Source organism: Rhincodon typus, chromosome 6, assembly GCF_021869965.1.
Source record: "Rhincodon typus isolate 14 chromosome 6, sRhiTyp1.1, whole genome shotgun sequence".
Taxonomy (NCBI): domain Eukaryota; kingdom Metazoa; phylum Chordata; class Chondrichthyes; order Orectolobiformes; family Rhincodontidae; genus Rhincodon; species Rhincodon typus.
The window spans coordinates 47,560,057-47,577,867 of record NC_063337.1 but is presented as its reverse complement, the minus strand read 5'-3'; the positions used below and the strand labels follow the sequence as shown (position 1 = coordinate 47,577,867).

General features: G+C 41.2%; 1 protein-coding gene across 1 annotated transcript in view; it reads left to right on the top strand.

The window, feature by feature from the left end:
• The window catches only part of LOC109933936 (PC3-like endoprotease variant B), a 746,762-nt gene that overhangs the window by 444,121 nt on the left and 284,830 nt on the right, over positions 1 to 17,811 (top strand). The window contains exon 8 of the mRNA XM_048598131.1: positions 14,305 to 14,387. Within this exon, the coding sequence (XP_048454088.1) occupies positions 14,305 to 14,387 (83 nt within the window). The remainder of the gene's footprint in view (positions 1 to 14,304; positions 14,388 to 17,811) is intronic.

The following is a 17,811-nucleotide window of genomic DNA, read 5'->3' as shown; positions in this document are numbered from 1 at the left end:
CCTGTAGATAGTGCACACTGCTGCTACTGAGCGTCAGTGGTGGAAGGAATGGATGCTTGTGGATATAGTGCCAATCAAGTGGGCTGCTTTGACCTGGATGGTGTCAAGCTTCTTGGGTATTGTTGGGGCTGCACTCATCCAGGCAAGTGGGGAGTATTCCATCAAACTCCTGACTTGTGCCTTGTAGATGGTGGATAGTCTTTGGAGGTGAGTTACTCACTACAGTTTTCCTAGTCTCTGACCTGCTTTTGTAGCCACTGTGTTTATCTGGTGAGTCCAATTGAGTTTCTGATCAATGGTAACCCTAAAGTTGTTGGTGGTACAGGATTCAGTGATGGTAACATCATTAAATGTCAAGGGATGATGATTGTCTCTTGTTGGTGATGTTCATAGCCTGGCATTTATGTGGTTCGAATGTTACTTGTCACTTGTCAGCCCAAGCCTGAATATTGTCCAGATCTTGTTACATTTGAACATGGACAGTTTCGGTATCCGAGGAGTCGTGAATGGTGCTGAACATTGTGCAATCATTGGCGAGCATCCCCACTTCTGACTTTATGATGGAGGGAAAGTCATTGAGAAAGCAGCTGAAGATGTTTGGGCCCAGGACATTACCCTGAGGAACCCCTACAGAGATGTCGTGGAGCTGAGATGACTGACCTCCAATAACTACACCCTTCCTGTGTATCTGGTATGACTCTAATCACTGGAGTGTTTGCCGCGAGTCCAGTTTTGCTTGGGCTCCTTGATGCCACACTCTGTTGAATGCAGCCTTGATGTCAAGGGCTGTCACTCTCACCTCACCTCTGGAATTAAACTCTTTTGTCCATGTTTGAACTAAGTCTGTAATGAGGTCAGTGGTCTTGGTGGAACCCAAACTGAGCATCACTGAGCACATTGTTGCTGAGCAGATGCTGCTTGATAGCGCTGTTGACAACACCATCCATCACTTTACTGATGGTTGAGAGTAGACTGATGCGATGGTAATTTACTGAGTTGGATTTGTCATCCTTTTTATGTACAGGACATACCTGGACAATTTTCCACATTGTCAGGTAGATGCCCATGTTGCAGCTGTACTCGAACAGCTTGGCTCAAGAAGTGGCACATTCTGGAGCACAAATCTTCAGTACTATTGCTAGAATGTGGTCAGGGCCCGTAGCCTTTGCAGTATCCAGTGTCTCCAACCGTTTCTTGATATCACGTGGAGTGAATCAAATTGGCTGAAGACTGGGGAATGTAATGCTGGGGACCACTGGAGGAGGCCAAAATGGATCATCTATTCGGCATTTCTGGCTGAAGATTGTTGCGAGTGCTCCAGCCTTATCTTTTGCGCTGATGTACTGGGCTCTTCCACCATGAGAATGGGGATATTTGTGGAGCCTCCTCCTCCAGTGAGTTGATTAATCGTCCACCACCATTCATGACTGGATGTGGCAGGACTGCAGAGCTTAGATTTGATCCATTGGTTGTGGGATCACATAGCCCTGTCTACCACTTGCTGCTTATGCTGTTTGCCATGCAAGTAGTCCTGTTATTTGGTGGCTTCACCATGTTGACACCTCCTCTTCAGATATGCCTCATGCTGCTCCTGGCACCCCTCCTGTATTCTCCACTGACCTAGAGTTGGTTGATGATAATGTTTGAATGAGGGATATGCCAAGCCATGAAGTTACAGATTGTGCTGGAGTACAGTTCTGCTGCTGTTAATGGCTCACAGTGCCTCATAGATACCCAGTCTTGAGATGCTAGATCTGTTCGAAGTTTGTCCCATTTAGCACGGGTGATAGTGCCACACAACACGATGGAGGGTATTCTCAGTGTGTAGGCGGGAATGCTTAGCAAGTGGGCTGCTGTGTCCTGGATAGTGTCAAGCTTCTTGTGTGTTATTGGAGCTACACCCATCCAGGCAAGTGGGTAGTATTCCAACATTCTCTTGACTTGTGTCTTCAGATGTTGAATCATCTTTGGGAAGTCAGGAGGTGAGTTACTCAAAGTAGAATTCCTAGCCTGTGCCCTGTTCTCGTAGCTGCGGTACTGACTGTACAACGGTATACGACATGAGGTGTCAGGTGAGTGCTAACCCTCAGGAGATGGTGCGGAATTCAGCAATAGTGATTCCATTGAATGTCAAACAGTGACAGTTGATTCTCTCTTTATACAGATGGTCGTTGCCTGGGTCACGATCTTGGGTCAGAAACCCAAAGTACTGTGGATATTTTTAACTTCTCATTCCAAACTGTGTTTCTAAAAATAATTGCCAATGGCTGTTTGGAAAGAGACCCACAATAACAATAGGAATGCAAAGGAAATTTCAAACAAAAGCCCTTCAAAGGAGACAAGAAACAAGTGAAAACAGGCTGGTTGTTACCTAAACCTAAAAAAAAAATGAACTGCAGGTGCTGGAAGTCATAAACAAAAACAGAAATTGCTGGAAAAACTCAGCATAACTGGCAGCATCTGTGGAGAGAAAACAGAGTTAACGTTTTGGGCCCAGTGAACCTTCTTCAGAACAGGACTGTTATCTTTTGTGATTACACAAACAGTGAGGTGCTAATGACCCCAGCTCGATAACAAACCACCCCCTACAGACGCATTTTGTGATTTTTTTGTCACCCTTTGAACAATGTATAAAGACGGGGTTAAAAAGGCACTTTCAACTCTGCTGGAACGTGCTTGTGAGATGAAACATCCTTGTAGGGTCTAGGCCCGAAGCGTCAGCCTCTCTGCTCCTATGATGCTGCTTGGCCTGCTGTGTTCATCCAGCCCTGCACCTTGTTGTCTTGTATTTACAAGCTTGGGTTTGAACATGAAGTTCACAGTCAAAGTCTCCTCGTCACCCCTTTACTACAGGTAAAATCTGTCTCTTACTTTGAGTGCTAGAAGTCAACTAGCTAGCAGCCAGACAAAAGCAATTCTCTCTCCACTGAATGCTAGAATTCATTCTCAGTTGAAAGGAATCAGAACTATAATATCTCAACCAACCTGCAAAGCTAAAGATTGTGAAACAAGTGTTCAATTGCCAAATTCAACACGATTGGTAACCAACCAAATGGCCGTAATGTCATCTTATCTACTCTTCACAAACAACTCAGACTGATCTGTGTAAACTATTTTTTAACTTTTATTCCTTGGGGCTTGCCTCTTCTTTCTATGTCTCTATGTGTGTTGTGTTACGATTTTTTCTCACATGTAGTCATTAGTAAACTCAATCTTCTTTAATAACCAGAAAGTCTGATTGAGTTGGCACCTTTTGAAGCATAAATTCATTTGGGTCTGGTAGAAAGATATCAATAAGGGGAAGGACCATTTTTAAATTAATCCTTTTGTAACCAACCGAGAGGGTGGGTGAGTAATGAAGGGGAGCCAAATTCATTCCTCCTTGCTGAGGAATTTAACAGTTGGGGGTATCCCATCTGGAATCATAATGAATTGTGGACGTCACCCATGGTCTAGTAGAAATGCCTGGTACATGTGTGATATTAACGTCACTTACCATCATGAACCATACGTTGGATGCTCTCTAGATCTTGCTGCATATGAACACAGCCTGCTTCAGTATCTGTGCTGTCTCAGTTTGGGTGTTTTGTTTTCAGTAATAGATATACTTAAATATTTCTATGGAAAAGCTACAGTACACGTTACCGATCCCCTTTACGCAAGCAGATAGTTCACTGATAAAACTTGTCAGTGTTAAATACTTAAATTGTTCTTGTTTTTCATCACACAATCCATGCTGCATTGCTTTCCTTGCCATAGTTTTCTCAGAAGTCCTTCTATCTATGTGAATATCTCTTTATTTTCATCTAGCAATGAAGTGGAAGTATTTTTTGTATATGATTTGTTACATAGATATAAATTCTTTTATGTTCTTTTTACCCCAGCCTGAGACTGACTCCTCACTGTCTGAACACATTGCTTTGTTTAGATGTGAAGGTAACGCTGCCTCCTCACAATATCTCCAGTTAATGCTGTTGCTGGCAACAAGCTACTCTGGACCTACCATGGGCTCTCCTTTCTTCTTCTTTTCAATGAACTGTTGAAACTTGGGGAACTTTTTCAGCCTTTTCCCAACCCAGCTGATCATCATCATCAATTAAAAATGTTACTGTCTTTGAATGGCTAAACATAAAATGAATAAATCATGCTATCACTAAAACATAGTTAAATAAATAGCCCTTTCTCCATTTTAAAAAAATCCTTCCTAGCTCTAGCACACATACAAACAAGTGATTGCAAATCTTCAGAATGAATGCTGTGTGTGGTATGAATTATTAAGGAATTTCTAGCTGTGTACCATTTGCATCATTGATCACAGCCTTATGTGAGAGGTTTTTTTTTGCCAGCCCCAATTGATTTCCTCGTCCTGCCCAGCTCTGTTCTAACCACACACACACCGTCCTTGAAATTGCCAATACTGTTTTTATTTCTTAGAAAGGTGAGGGTGTTGTAGCCTACCAGCTTGAATTCCTTCAGCTTCAGGACCTGGGTTTAATAACCTTCATATATCTAAGGCGTAGGCTTCCTGCATGATACAGGCTTCTAATGGGAAACACCTTTAAACAGAAAATTCCAGGACATGTATAAGTTTGATCATTTTTTTTTGCAGTCATATATTTATTTTAGCTAACTACTGAGGAACAAGGGAGGGAGATGAAGTGCTTTTTTATGCAATATTCAGGAATACAATGCCTGAAAGCAGATGGGAGTAAGATTCAATTGTAGCCTTTTATAAAGAAATTGGATAAACGTTTGCAAGGGAAATAATTGCACAGCTGCAGGGAAAAAGCGTGCACATCCATAGGGGCTAAATAACCTTCTTCTGTGTGTATGATCTATGTATTTGCAAAGATTATTTCCAGAGCTGTGTTTTTCAGCTAATAGGAGTTCAATTTGGCAGATGAAAGGATTTTCAAAACAATAGATGAATTTTGATTGACTGTTATTTGCTCCTTGCTTTTGGTAGATTTTTCAGACTCAAATTTTGAATGAAGTTCAAAAATGCAGTTTGGCAGTTTTTATTCCTAGCTGCGATGTGTGAATTGACACTTTCATACACGTCAGCATTGCTTTGTGGCTGTTTTATGAACATGAACCTTAAACCAATTAGGTACAAATGTGGTGCAAGATTCCAAATATTAAAAAGGTGTCATCTGAGTTATGACCACTGGTGATGCCTACAATTTGGAATTTGATCAAAACTGTGACTCCATTTCCAGATACTCACTGGACAAAGATTTAGGAGTATAGGAAGGGCAGAGTTCTGGACTGTCATAGTGTTTCCCTGGAACAGCTTCCCCTCTCGAAGCAGGGATTATAAGGACCCTAGGCACAAGATGGCTTGAAGACTTGGGCATGACTGCAGAAGTCGAAGGCATGTCAGAGGACGTGACGAGGGATCAGGCAGAGGCTGGAAGGAAGTTTGAGAGATTAATGGGTAAGAGTCAGTGATTGTGGAGGTGGGTCAGGATTGAAGGGTGCAATCATGATCCTAGGAGAAGGGGTTCAATCACTGACCAGTTAACAGGGAAACAGGTTAACAGAAATAGTTAACAAGCAAACAGATTTGGTAGCTGAGGTAGAGTGAATCACTCCTGCTCTTCCTGGCTCACAATCAGTAGTGGAAAAGATCTAACTTTTTGTGTTGCAATTCTCGCTTCCTTTTAATGTTTCCCACTTGAGAAATCCAGTCAGCTAGCATTAAGCACAAATAAAATCTTAGACGCGCAGCCTTAGTAAATAGTAAAACATGCAAACTGCTTGCTGCTTCCCCACCCTATCCCTCCTGTGTTAAAAACAAAATGGGCAGGTTCCAGTAAGTTTGAAATATTTTACATTTTTAGCTCCTATGCATTTCACCTGTATTTGCAAGTTAAAATTTCAACATCCACCCCCCTACCCCCAATATGTTTTTAACCAACCTTCCCAATGTTCAATTTGAGTCTCAGGGAAATCCTGAGAAGGCAGTTGTCCAGATTATTTGTATGACCTTCAGTTTTGCTGTCCATGGAGCTACGCCAAGCCTGCATGACATTGGCTCAGTATGAGAATTGCATTCAGGGTCCTGTTTATGTCATAAAAGCCCAATTTCCATATTACAATAGGTCCATCATCTTAAGCTGACAGATACTATCAAGACACAGCAGACTCCTTTCAAATTGAAGTTGGTTGCAGAGCTGGATTTTAATCAGATAGTAAGACTAGCAAGCCCCATCTGGAAGAAGCTCTTGCCCAGTTAATGCCAAAGAAAAGCAACAAAAGCCAATTCCTATGGTCTGAATCTTACCATAAATGGGCAGAGTGTCAATTCCACAGTGTGGAGCTGGAGGAACACAGCAGGCCAGGCAGCATCAGAGGAGCAGGAAAGCTGACGTTTCAGGTCGGGACCCTTCAGAAATGGGGGAGATGAATGAAAAAATAAAACAGATTCCCTCATTATCTGTTCCAGTGGTGCAGAACACAGCAAACTGGGATTATGCAGCACACCCTGCCTATTGTATGGAAGGCCCCTTCTAAACCAATCCCAATGTCGGAATCTCACTTTAGCAGACTTACTGTCTGCTCAACCGCAGTGGAAGAATGGAATGCATTGTATTTATACTTGGTCTCAGTCAGGGGAATTACATAATGGAGTCATTAACCTTGTGCGAAATAGGTAGCCCTTGGCTCCTAGTTTCCAGCTTTGCAAGGCTTCTAAATCCTCATTTGCAGTAGGAGCAAGTGAGTTCTCAAGCATGTAGGTGTTGTGGAGGCTCCCTGAGTTCTGGACATAAATCTCGAAATGAATGGCTTACTCTTGCTCCTGATTTGTGTATTTGTATGTTCATATGTCCTGCCGCCTCATTGCAACTTCAACCGTGGAAATCCTGAATCGAAGAGCTGCTATTTATTTATTATGCTTACATGTTTTCTTGGATAGTTTTAGCTTCGTGAGCAATATTCTTCCCAAGAATGGCTCCACTAACAACATGTGTTAATCCAGTCATTATAAAATGAAAAAAATCAATAAATGGTAGATGAAGCAACATGTCAAGTCACTGTCCTATCCTCTTTTTTTGTAACAGAGAGCTTTTTCTCTGTTTGTTTAATGGCAACATTATTTTTCAGCTTTGTGTACAATATTTTCTGGCAACAATTTAGGAGACAGAATTTCCACATTCTTTAAAATTGGGGGCAAACAACAAAGTGGCTGTGTAGTGAGGACGTTTTCTTTTTTTTTCTCCCATCAAAAGAGAGAAAGTACTGTTGCTGCACGCCTCCACTTACCTGTCAGCATCGGATTCTGATATATTGAAGTATTCTTTTCGAAAGCTCTGGTGGATTTCTCATTTCATCTCTTTTCGTTCTTAAACTTCTCCTATTACTCTATTACCCGTCCTGGTTTCGCTCTCTGACAGCTACATTCTGCCCATTATTCTTTCCTCGCTGGAATTTTGTACGTCAGTTTCAGTCTTTGCTTCCAACTTAATTGTGCCCGACAAAGGTTTCATTCTCTTCCTGTCTTCAGCCGTTTCCTTTATTTCTCCTGCAGCTTTTTTTTACATAATTTCGCTGTAAATTTGGTCTGAATGTCTAGCTAACCTTTGTGTCAGGTATATCAGTTTTAATTACACCTACCTTGTCTAATTTTTCAACGTCAGTTCTAAAAGGTGATGTTTCAGACCCATATTATGAATCTATCTGCAGAAACTTTCACTATTTTGGTTAGCAGTTCTTCCGAAAAATTTTTTTCAGAATTCCTTCAATATGTTCTTGTAAAGTAGGTTTCAAACCTCATAATGGGTGTTAATGCAATATTTGTCCTTTTTTCTCTACCCAAAGTTTGGAGGCTTTGAACATAGATATGTTTATTTTTATTGAAAGATTACCAAATTTCGCCCTCTATTGATAATATTGAATACAGTTAGAGTATTGGTCTACAGAGGGTGGTCCCTGAAATTTCTCTCATGAGACCATTTATTGTGTATCAGTCTGGACAATGAGTGTAAGTGAGTAATTTGACCTTAGGAGTACCAAAGTGAGCTCATCTTCTCCTCAGCAATTGACTAGACAGGAAACTGGTATTTTTCATGAGAAATGTAACCAGGAATGGAACACAGGTGAAATGTTTTTCTTCTTAACCTGAAATTACTCCCAGCGACCAAACAATCATCCAGTCAAAAGTAATGTGGATTTACACACACAGCATGAAGCAGAAATACTTTTACTCCATTGGCATCAGGTCTTTGCAAACACAAAGGAAATTGATCTTAAATTAGAAAAACAGAGTGGGCTGATTTTTTGAGGCATGCCAGTCATTTTCAGATTCTGTTATTTTGCATGCAGGAAGAAAGAACTCTGTATTCTGAATAGGAGATTCTGATCAGGTCTCTTTCAGAAATGGGAGCCATACTTTAAATCTGACAAGTCTCTTGTAGTGCTGAATAGTCAGAAGGAGGCAAACCATACCCTGTTGTTCACAGCAGTAACTTGCTGTACTCTGTGATTTAAAGGTCTAGCATCACAGACAGCCACATTGACAACCCCTGTGAAAGGGTAAGTACAGAAAGTAAACATGAACTTAGGGTGCTGTGGGTTGGGGTATGTCACCGGGTAGGAGCCTTGAACTTTGTGATCGTGCCACTGGCTCTACGGTATGGAAAAAAAGCAAAAACCAACTCCAGAAGGTGCTCAGGCCACTTCTGTTTACTCTGAGAAGGCAAAGTACCCAGATGGTCAGGCAAGGTACAGTTGAATCGTTCACACTGGTCAATACATTCTAGATGATTGGAAGTGGTGCAGCTCTTGGCAATGTCGGAGACTGTACAAAGGTCTCAAAGTTGCGTCCATGATCACAGTAACCTTACATGGAACGCCAAAACCGATAACATATTAACACTCTGGCTCTGTTTGATACCTTTTGTTCGTGGCTGGCAATGGCCTGCATGAACTTGGTGCAAACATCCACGAGTACGAGAATGTACACAGTCCCACTAAAATCCATTGCAAGGTTCTCAAGTAGTCCCTTGATAACAAGGTTCCCATGCTGAAGTGAATTTGTTTCCCTGCTTTGGCCAAAGCAAACTTTGGTATAAAGTGATAAAGTCCCTCACTGTCGCCACCTGTTACTGGAGGGCCTATTACACTTTTCAAGGATAGAACAGAATCATACATCAGACTTTCTTTGTTTCAGTTTCATGCTATCTTTACTGAATGAATCATTAATAGAGCTCCATAATCATATTTGACCTTTTTATGACAACTGAGGTTTCCACTGTTGTTTGCTTTACATGAGCTTTGAGCACTTTTCTACGATTTCATTTCAACACATACTGATACAAGATCAAATTTTAGGTGCAGATTAGAGAACTAATACTGAGCAGATGGAAGTATTTTTCATATCCCTTCAGAGAAGTGCTAAGAGGGTCACTCCAGATATGAAGAGGATTGCCTTGAATCTTTACGCACTTGTGCAAATCTGACTTGGAAATGTATCACTGTTACTGGATCAAAATCCTGGAATTCTGATTCTAACAGAATTGTGGATCAAATGAACTGCAACAGTTCAAGAAGGCAACTCACCACAACCTTCTCAAGGGCAACTAGGTATGGGCAATAAATGCTGGCCTAGCCAGTGAGTGAATATAAAAAAAAGGCTTATAATAACATGATTCATGTTTATTGTTTTCCTTTTGGATTCTCCAAGATGATTTCACTTGCGTTGTGCTGATCTCTTTTTCATATTAGAGCCATGTCAAACTCAATGTTGTTTTCATTTTAAATGCCCATATTCAACTCAATCTGAGCCACTCGGCAGAAGTGGATTTAAACATCCCTGACACTGTCCAGATGATGGCATTTAGCTGGAAGTCTATGATCTTTATGTGGTGATTGCAGGATCGTGAGACAGAGCAGTGTTCTGCGGCAACATAGAGTCAGGTTTTGACCCACAGTGCCCTATCTGTCATTCACTGTGACGTGCCATTTTCTGTGATATGGAAAAAACTTGTGAAGAACATCGACATTCCTATTTGTAAATACTTAAGAAACACACGCCTGGACAACACTATAAGTCATGGCAGCCATATTGGGAAATAGCAAATGTTATCACTATATCTGATATCAGTGCACTATCAAGATGCATAGAATCATAGGACACATTCAGCACTAAAAAAAAACATAACTAACTGAATAGCTAGTATCCATGACTTTGACCCACTTCAATGAAAGGCAATCAACAGAAACTGCACGGACAATGCACAACACAGCCACCAGCTACAAATTTTGAGGATAAGGACAAACTGAAGTCTGATTGTGGCCATGAGTCCTGGGCCAACACATCATTTCTCCATTTGACATCTCAGGAAACCACTGACTGGAGAGAGTCAAATTAGACAGTATAATAGATTTCCCATCGTTCAAAGCAATAATAGTGAAATTGTGATCCTTCTTATACACTGTTCACTCTTCCACACCCTGTTCTAGAATTTCAAATAATAGATTTTTAACCCCTTCCAATGAGAAAGTAAGGTGCTAGATTCTTTCAAGATGGCATCAATAAAACCTAAAAGATAGAAAGGAAACATAAAGGTATCAGCAAATTATGATTAGATGGTATAAATGTAGATTTCAAGAGCCACAAATTGGAAAAACATAGGAAGTTCGTTGCTGTGGTGACCTGAGAAATGATGAGGTGAAATTTCTCTTTGGTGGTTCTGGGTAATAAACCTCAGGGCTTGTCCAAATCTGGAATTGATGCCTCGTTAGTATCTGCAACTCAAGGAAATTAGGTTAATAAAGCATCCTGATGTACATCACTCTGGTTTACATGTGGCACTCACAGCATCTCTCAGATGCTAGGAGAGGAGGCTGAGGTAACTGGAAACCCATGGCTGGAGCGGTTTTACTGAGTACCCAAAGGTGAGCTGGCAGCACTCTGGACCTGTGCTACAGGACCAGCAGCTGCTCAGTTAAAATCATGCACGACTGGGTCCAGTTTTGCAAAAATAGAACTCTGTGATTAATTTGCAATTTAAAAGAGTAGAAATGTAGAAAGAAGTGAATGCATTTGTCTCGTTGGACATTGGAGAAGAAAGTTCAAAGGAGTTGGGGAAACTAATGGAGCTAAAGACCAATAAATTCCCTCGACCTGATGGCTTGCATCCTAGGATGTAAAAGGGAGTAGCTACAGACATAGAGGACGGACTGACAGTAATCTTCCAGGAATCTATAGATTTTGGAAATATTCCAGAGGGGCTACCAATGTAACACCTTTATTAACAAAGGGAAGGAACCAAGAAAAACCAAGTTACTATGGGTCAGTTAGCTTGTTATCAGTTGTTGGGAAACTGTCAGAGTATTTTAAAAAGAATGTGACAGCAGAACATTTAGAAATGCATAATGTGACCAGGCAGGGTCAGCATGACTTCATGAAAGGGAAGTTACATCTGAGAAATTTAATAGAGTTCCTTGAAGACATAACAAGCAGGATAGATCAAGGGAAGGAGTTGGTGTAATATATTTAGATTTTCAAAAGATATTTCATAAGGTACCACACATTAGGCTACTTAATAAGATTAGAGCCCATGGTGTTGGAAGTAGTTTATTGGAGTAGAGTGGTGTTATTTTTCCCATATTATATTCCACCTGCCAAGATTTTACCCAATCACTTAACCTGTCCATGTCCCTCTGCAGACTCTTTATATCATCCTCACCACATACCGTTCGAACTGTTTTTCTGTCATCTGACAAACTTGGCTAAATTGTATCATTTTCCTCATCCAAGTCATATATGCATCCAAGTTCAGCAGTGATAGAAAAGGTAAATAGAATGTTGGCCTTTATTTCAAAGAGAAAGGGGTATTAAAGTAGAGAGGTTTTGCTAAAGCTATACAAGACGTGGGTCAGACCAGGGCTGGAATACTATGATCAGTTTTGTGTTCATTATCTAAGGAAAGATACATTAACAGTGGAGACAGTCTAGGGAATGTTCATTAGGCTGATACCAGGAATAGAGGGACTGTTTTATGAGAAGAAGTTGAGTAGATTGAGCCTGTACTCATTGTAATTTAAAAGAATGAGAGATGACCTTGTACTCATACAAAATTCTTAGAGACTTGACAGTGTAGATAGAGGTTGTTTCAGCTTGTGGGTGTGTATAGGACTAGAGGGCATAATCTCAGAATATAAGACTTCTGTCAGAGGGTTGTGAAACTGTGGAATTCTTTACTGCAAGGGGCTGTTAACATTTGGTCATTGAGTATATTCATGGCTGAGATAGGCAGATTTTTAATTTGCAAGGGAATGAAGGGGTTACAAAGTTAAGGCAGGAAAGCAGAGTTGAAGATGATCCAATCAGCCATGATCTCATTGAATGATGGAACAGACTGAATAGACTGAATAGCCTTCTGCTTATATGTCTAATGGAAAACTAACTGTAAATGATAATGAAATAAAAACCAGAAAGATTATGATGAAGAGAGATTGAGAAGCCATCATTGAGACTGGGATCATATCCTGGTGATGCTCTCACTGCATGTGCCTTATGAACCTGGCAATTGGACCACAGCAAATTGGTCCATAGCTCTTGCTTTCTTACCAGTGACCTGTGGGTTCCATTCATGGCTATTGGGACAGCTGACTAGCCATGGGGAGGAAGAAAATTTAGCTTGCTTGTTGATGGTCAAGGTCTGCAGCAAACTTCAGCTGGGGAAAGATAACCAGAAGGAGGGCCAAGCATTGGCCAGGAGCAGCCCTTGGATTTATTGTGGGGCTGCGAGAAAGAACATTGGGCCATGTTTCCTCTTTAGCATTCAAAGCATAAATGCAAATAAAATGCATTAGGTCCTAATTTTGTGGCCTGGATCACACAGATCCTTCCTGAGCTTTCACATAGTCTAGGTTCTCGTATATATCTCTCTTGGTAGGTATTGACAACGGGTCCCTCCAATTTATACTATATCTGCAGAACATCCGGGAAATTGTCTCCACTATCTGCAAATGTGCTTGATGCTAAACTCCTTAGCAACCCATCAGATGGATTCTAGTATTGTGGAGGAAAAGTGTGCTCGAAAGGAGAAGTGCAAGGACCCAACTTCCTGATTCCACAACATAATGAAAGTCTTCCAAGTTTTTGGATTTTTTTGAGCATTACAAGCTCTGACTAGTCCAAACAAATGTAGAAGCCTGTTCGACAATGAACACAGAAGCCGCAAGTAAATACAATATCCCCTAACCAGTTTAGCAGTAATCTGAATGCACGAGCAAATTAGGCCATGTTTGTTATTATTACATTGATTTATGGCCCATAAAATGAGCACACTGCAGTGAAATTGAGACTTAATTCATCTTTTGAATATGAAGTCATTCAGATCTGGTGCATTTAGGCTGACTGTCGAATATCAGGATGGAAATGGGTGAGGAAGATCAGCTGAGTGGTCAAATTCCTCCAAATGTCTTACTGCAACTCGTAGCAAGGTAGAAAAGGAAGTATTTAAACATGTGCATATGAGGAGATTAATGCTCTGTCACCAAATGATAAGATTGGATCTTGCATCTACAATGTGAACTAAAATCAGATTTTGGAGCAATGAAGGAATTCAAGAAGACAAAATATTATCAGGCTGCAACATGCAGGTAACCTCTTATTTGCTCATCTTTTGTGGATAGTGACATGAAGAATGGTGAGGTTCCTTCACTAAGTAGCTGATGTATGTTGCTGAAAGTAGACAACTTCTTCCTGTGCAAAGAGAGCTCTGCTGGTATTGGATCTCATGAGTGAATGATGTGTCTTTTTTCTAACAGAGGCATTTATCATTTTGATGAGCACCAAACGCACCCTATGCAAACTGTAAAAATACAATCCATCAGAGTGCTGTGTTATTATGTTATCAGAAACAAGAGATTGAAATATCTATAATTCATCTTTTTTTGTAAAACTTCATGAATTAGAAAGGTATCTCCAATAGTATTGTGTCATTTAAATAGTCTATTTTGCATGTACATCTTATGCATTCACATTGTCTATGTCGTAATCAGAAAACTCCAAAACAAACAATTGACCTAATACTTTATGCTGTAAGTACCTGGAAACGCAGCTATCAGCAAAGTAGGTTTGTGGCCACTTTATTGAAAGTTTGCAGTAATAGCAAACCTCAGTATTTGTAAATTTGAAAGATTGAACTCAACGTATTCGGGTCAACATACTTTCAAAGCACGTTTAAAATAAAATTGATTTTGAGTCAATGTATTGCACTAGTTCAAATGTTTTTAGTGCCATTATATTATATTGAGAAATGAATTAACTTTTCTGTTATGTTTTCAAAGGATCCTCATGCTAGCTTTGATTTCAATGACCATTTTGATGATCAGCATGATCCAGTACCTGAAGATATTGATGGATCTAATGGGTAAGATGTTTTGACACACTTTCTTATGATCAAATGAAAAGTGTGAACCCATTCTCCTCCTTCCAGCATGCTCAGTTGATCACAACAAAGTTCTTTACAGCGCGAGGTGATAACTCTTTTCAATGAAATATAATGAACTATTTTTCCTATAAGCAACAAAGAATTGATCACAAGGTTTTCTTGAGCAGAAGAAAGAGCAAATGATTAAGAACAGGATAGTGGCCTGTACAAAGAAAGCTAAAAGAATACACAGTTCAGATTTCTTTGGCTGTTGGTTTTTATTCATGCATGAGATCTAGGTATTATAGGCTAGGCCAGCATTCATTGTCACAACAAAAACAGAAGTCGCTGGAAACGCTCGGCAGGTCTGGCAGCATCTGTGAAAAGAAAATCAGAGTTAACGTTTTGGATCTTTCTTTTCCTGTCAAACCTTCTCAAAATTTTTTCTTCAACGGTGCATTCTTATTTGCATATTTCTTGGTCTGAAAAAGAATGCTCTTTGAAATAGATGTTGTTTACATATTCCATGTTTGCGGAGGGCTATTGTTTCCAGGCTGGTAATTTGCAGTAGAAGTTTCATATTCAACATGTGAAGATTCTCATAATAATAGGAGCTGAGGACCTTTCCACACGTCCCATAGGGTCTGACCGACTGATTTCATTGTCCTTCGAGAATATGTTAATTTCAGCTGTCACTGTCTTTAGCTAAATCCACATCAGTTTCTTGAACTTTGGCCAAATTGTGAGAGCCAGGTGATCCCAAAGGCCATTTTAAATAAGTTTTTAGGTTTTTGTCCATTAAAGTTCCAAGTTCAATCAGCTGATGGAAGCCAAAGGTCAGGAGTCTTTTTATAGATATTTTCTAATCAAACAATTCAGAGGTCTTATTACTCACATCCGCAGCAGATGAGACTTGACCCTGGGCCCCCGGCTCAGAAGTAGGCTGGCTCATAAGAAACGTAGGAGCCTTTTATACTATTGAGATAGTATTAATGATGCCTTCTTTCCGACAGTCTGCATTTTCTAATTATTTAATGGTTTGATTTGGTGGGTAGAGCCCGGTGCAGGTGCTTCACTTATTGGACTTTGTCCCTATCCATTTCCATTCCACAGAGCTAGTTACTAGTACCCAGCCCTCAGTCCCACCCTAGCCATGCTTTTTGTCACCCAAACCCTGTGTTTCTCATGCTAGCTTTGATTTCAATGACCATTTTGATGATCAGCATGATCCAGTACCTGAAGATATTGATGGATCTAATGGATAAGATATTTTGACACATTTTCTTACGATCAAATGAGAAGTGTGAACCCATTCTCCAACCTTGGTTTTGGTTCTTGACAATGATGAGACTGGGTTACAGAATGGCACAGGAAAGGGGTGAGGGGGATCAACATGGAATGGGAGGAGGTGAGGATGGCATTGGAGGAGGAGTGGGCAGCAGCATGGCAATAAGGGAGAAAACATGAAAAGATGATCAGATAGGAGGAGAACTCTCCCTCCATAAAATGTCAAGGGGTGGTTGTTGTATCTCATTGGAGCTGGTCATTGCCTGGCATTTGTGTGGCGTGAATGTTACCTGCCACTTGTCAGCACAAGCCTGGAAATGGTCCAGGTTTTGTTGCATTTGAACATGGCCTTCTTCAGTATCTGAGGAGTCGTGAACGGTGCTGAATGTTGTTGAATTATTGGCGAACATCCCCACTTCTGACCTTATTCTGGAGCGAAGGTCATTGATGAAGGAGCTGAAGATAATTGGGCTTAGGACACTATGAGCAGGTTATTGCTGAGCAGGTGCTACTTGGTAGTGCAGTTGATGCCACCTTCCATCGCTTTACTGATGGTTGAGAGTAGGCTGATGTATTTGTGTTGTTTTTTGTGTACAGGACATACCTGGGTAATTGTCCACATTGTTGGGTAGATGCCCACGTTGTAACTGTACTGGTACAGTTTGGTTAGGGGAGCGGCAAGTTCTGGAGCACAGGTCTTCAGTACTCTTACAGGAATGTTATCATGGCCCATAACCTTTGCAGTATCACTGCCTCCTACCATTTGCAGTATCACTGCCTCCTACCATTTCTTGATATTACGTGGAGTGAATCGAATTGGCTGAAGACTGGTATCTGTAATGCTGAGGTTCACTGGAGGAGGCCGAGATGGATCATCCATTTGGCACTTCTGGCTGAAGATTGCTGTGAGCGCTTCAGTCTTATCTTTTGCACTGATCTGCTGGGCTCTTCCACCATGAGGATGGGGATATTTGTGGAGCCTCTCCCTCCAGTAAGTTGTCTAATCGCCCACCACCAATCACGACTGGATGCGGCTGGACTGCACAGCTTAGATCTGATTGGTTGTGGGATCATTATCTCTGTCTGTAACTTGCTGCTTCTGCTGTTTGAGATGCAAGTCGTCCTGTTTGGTAGCTTCACAGGTTGACACCTTATTTTTAGTTATGCCTGTGGTGCAGCTCCTGGCATGTCCTCTTGCATTCTCCACTGAACCAGGGTTGATCCCCTGGCTTGATGGTAATGTATGAGTGGGGAAATGCCGAGCCATGAGCTTGCAGATTGTGCTGGAGTACAATTCGCTTGCTGTTGGTGCCCCACAGCCCTTCATGGATGCCCAATCATAAAGTCTGTCCCATTTAGCACAGTGATAGTGCCACACAACATGATGAAGGGTATTCACAAAGTGAAGGCAGGACTTTGTCTCCACAAGGACTGTGCAGTGGTCACTCTTACTGATTACTGGAACCACTCTGTGGGTTCCTTTGCCACAGACCCAGTCTAGCAGCTATGTTCTTTAGATGAGCTTGATCAGTTGTGCTGATGCCGTACTACTCTTGATGAAAAACATTGAAACCCCCTACAAAGAGTATGTTTTATTCCCTTACCACCCTCAGTGCTTCCTCTAAGTGCTGCTCAATATGGATAAATACTGATTCATCAGCCCAGGGAAGACAGTACGTAGAAAGCATAAGACAGTAATCAGTAGGAGATTTCCTTGCCCATGTTTAACCTGATGCCAGGAGACTTAATGGTGTCCAGAGTCAATGTTGAGGACATGCAAGTCAACTCCCTCCCTCCAGTATACCACTGTGCGACCACCACTGCTGGGTCTGTCTTGAGAGTGTGACAGTGCGTATCCAGGGATGGTGATCATGGTGTCTGGGGCATTGTCTGTAAGGAATAAATCTGTGAGTATGACTATGTCAGGCTGATTCTTGACTAGTCTGTGAGACAGGTCTCCCAATTTTGGCACTAGCTCCCAGATGTTAGGAAGGACGACTTTTCAGGGTCGACAGGGGTGATTCTGCATTTGTCATTTCCAGTGCCTTGGTTAATGCTGGGAGGTCCATGCAGTTTCATTTCATAGTTGAGACTTTGTAACAATTGATGCAACTGAGTGGCTTGCTTGGCCCTTTCA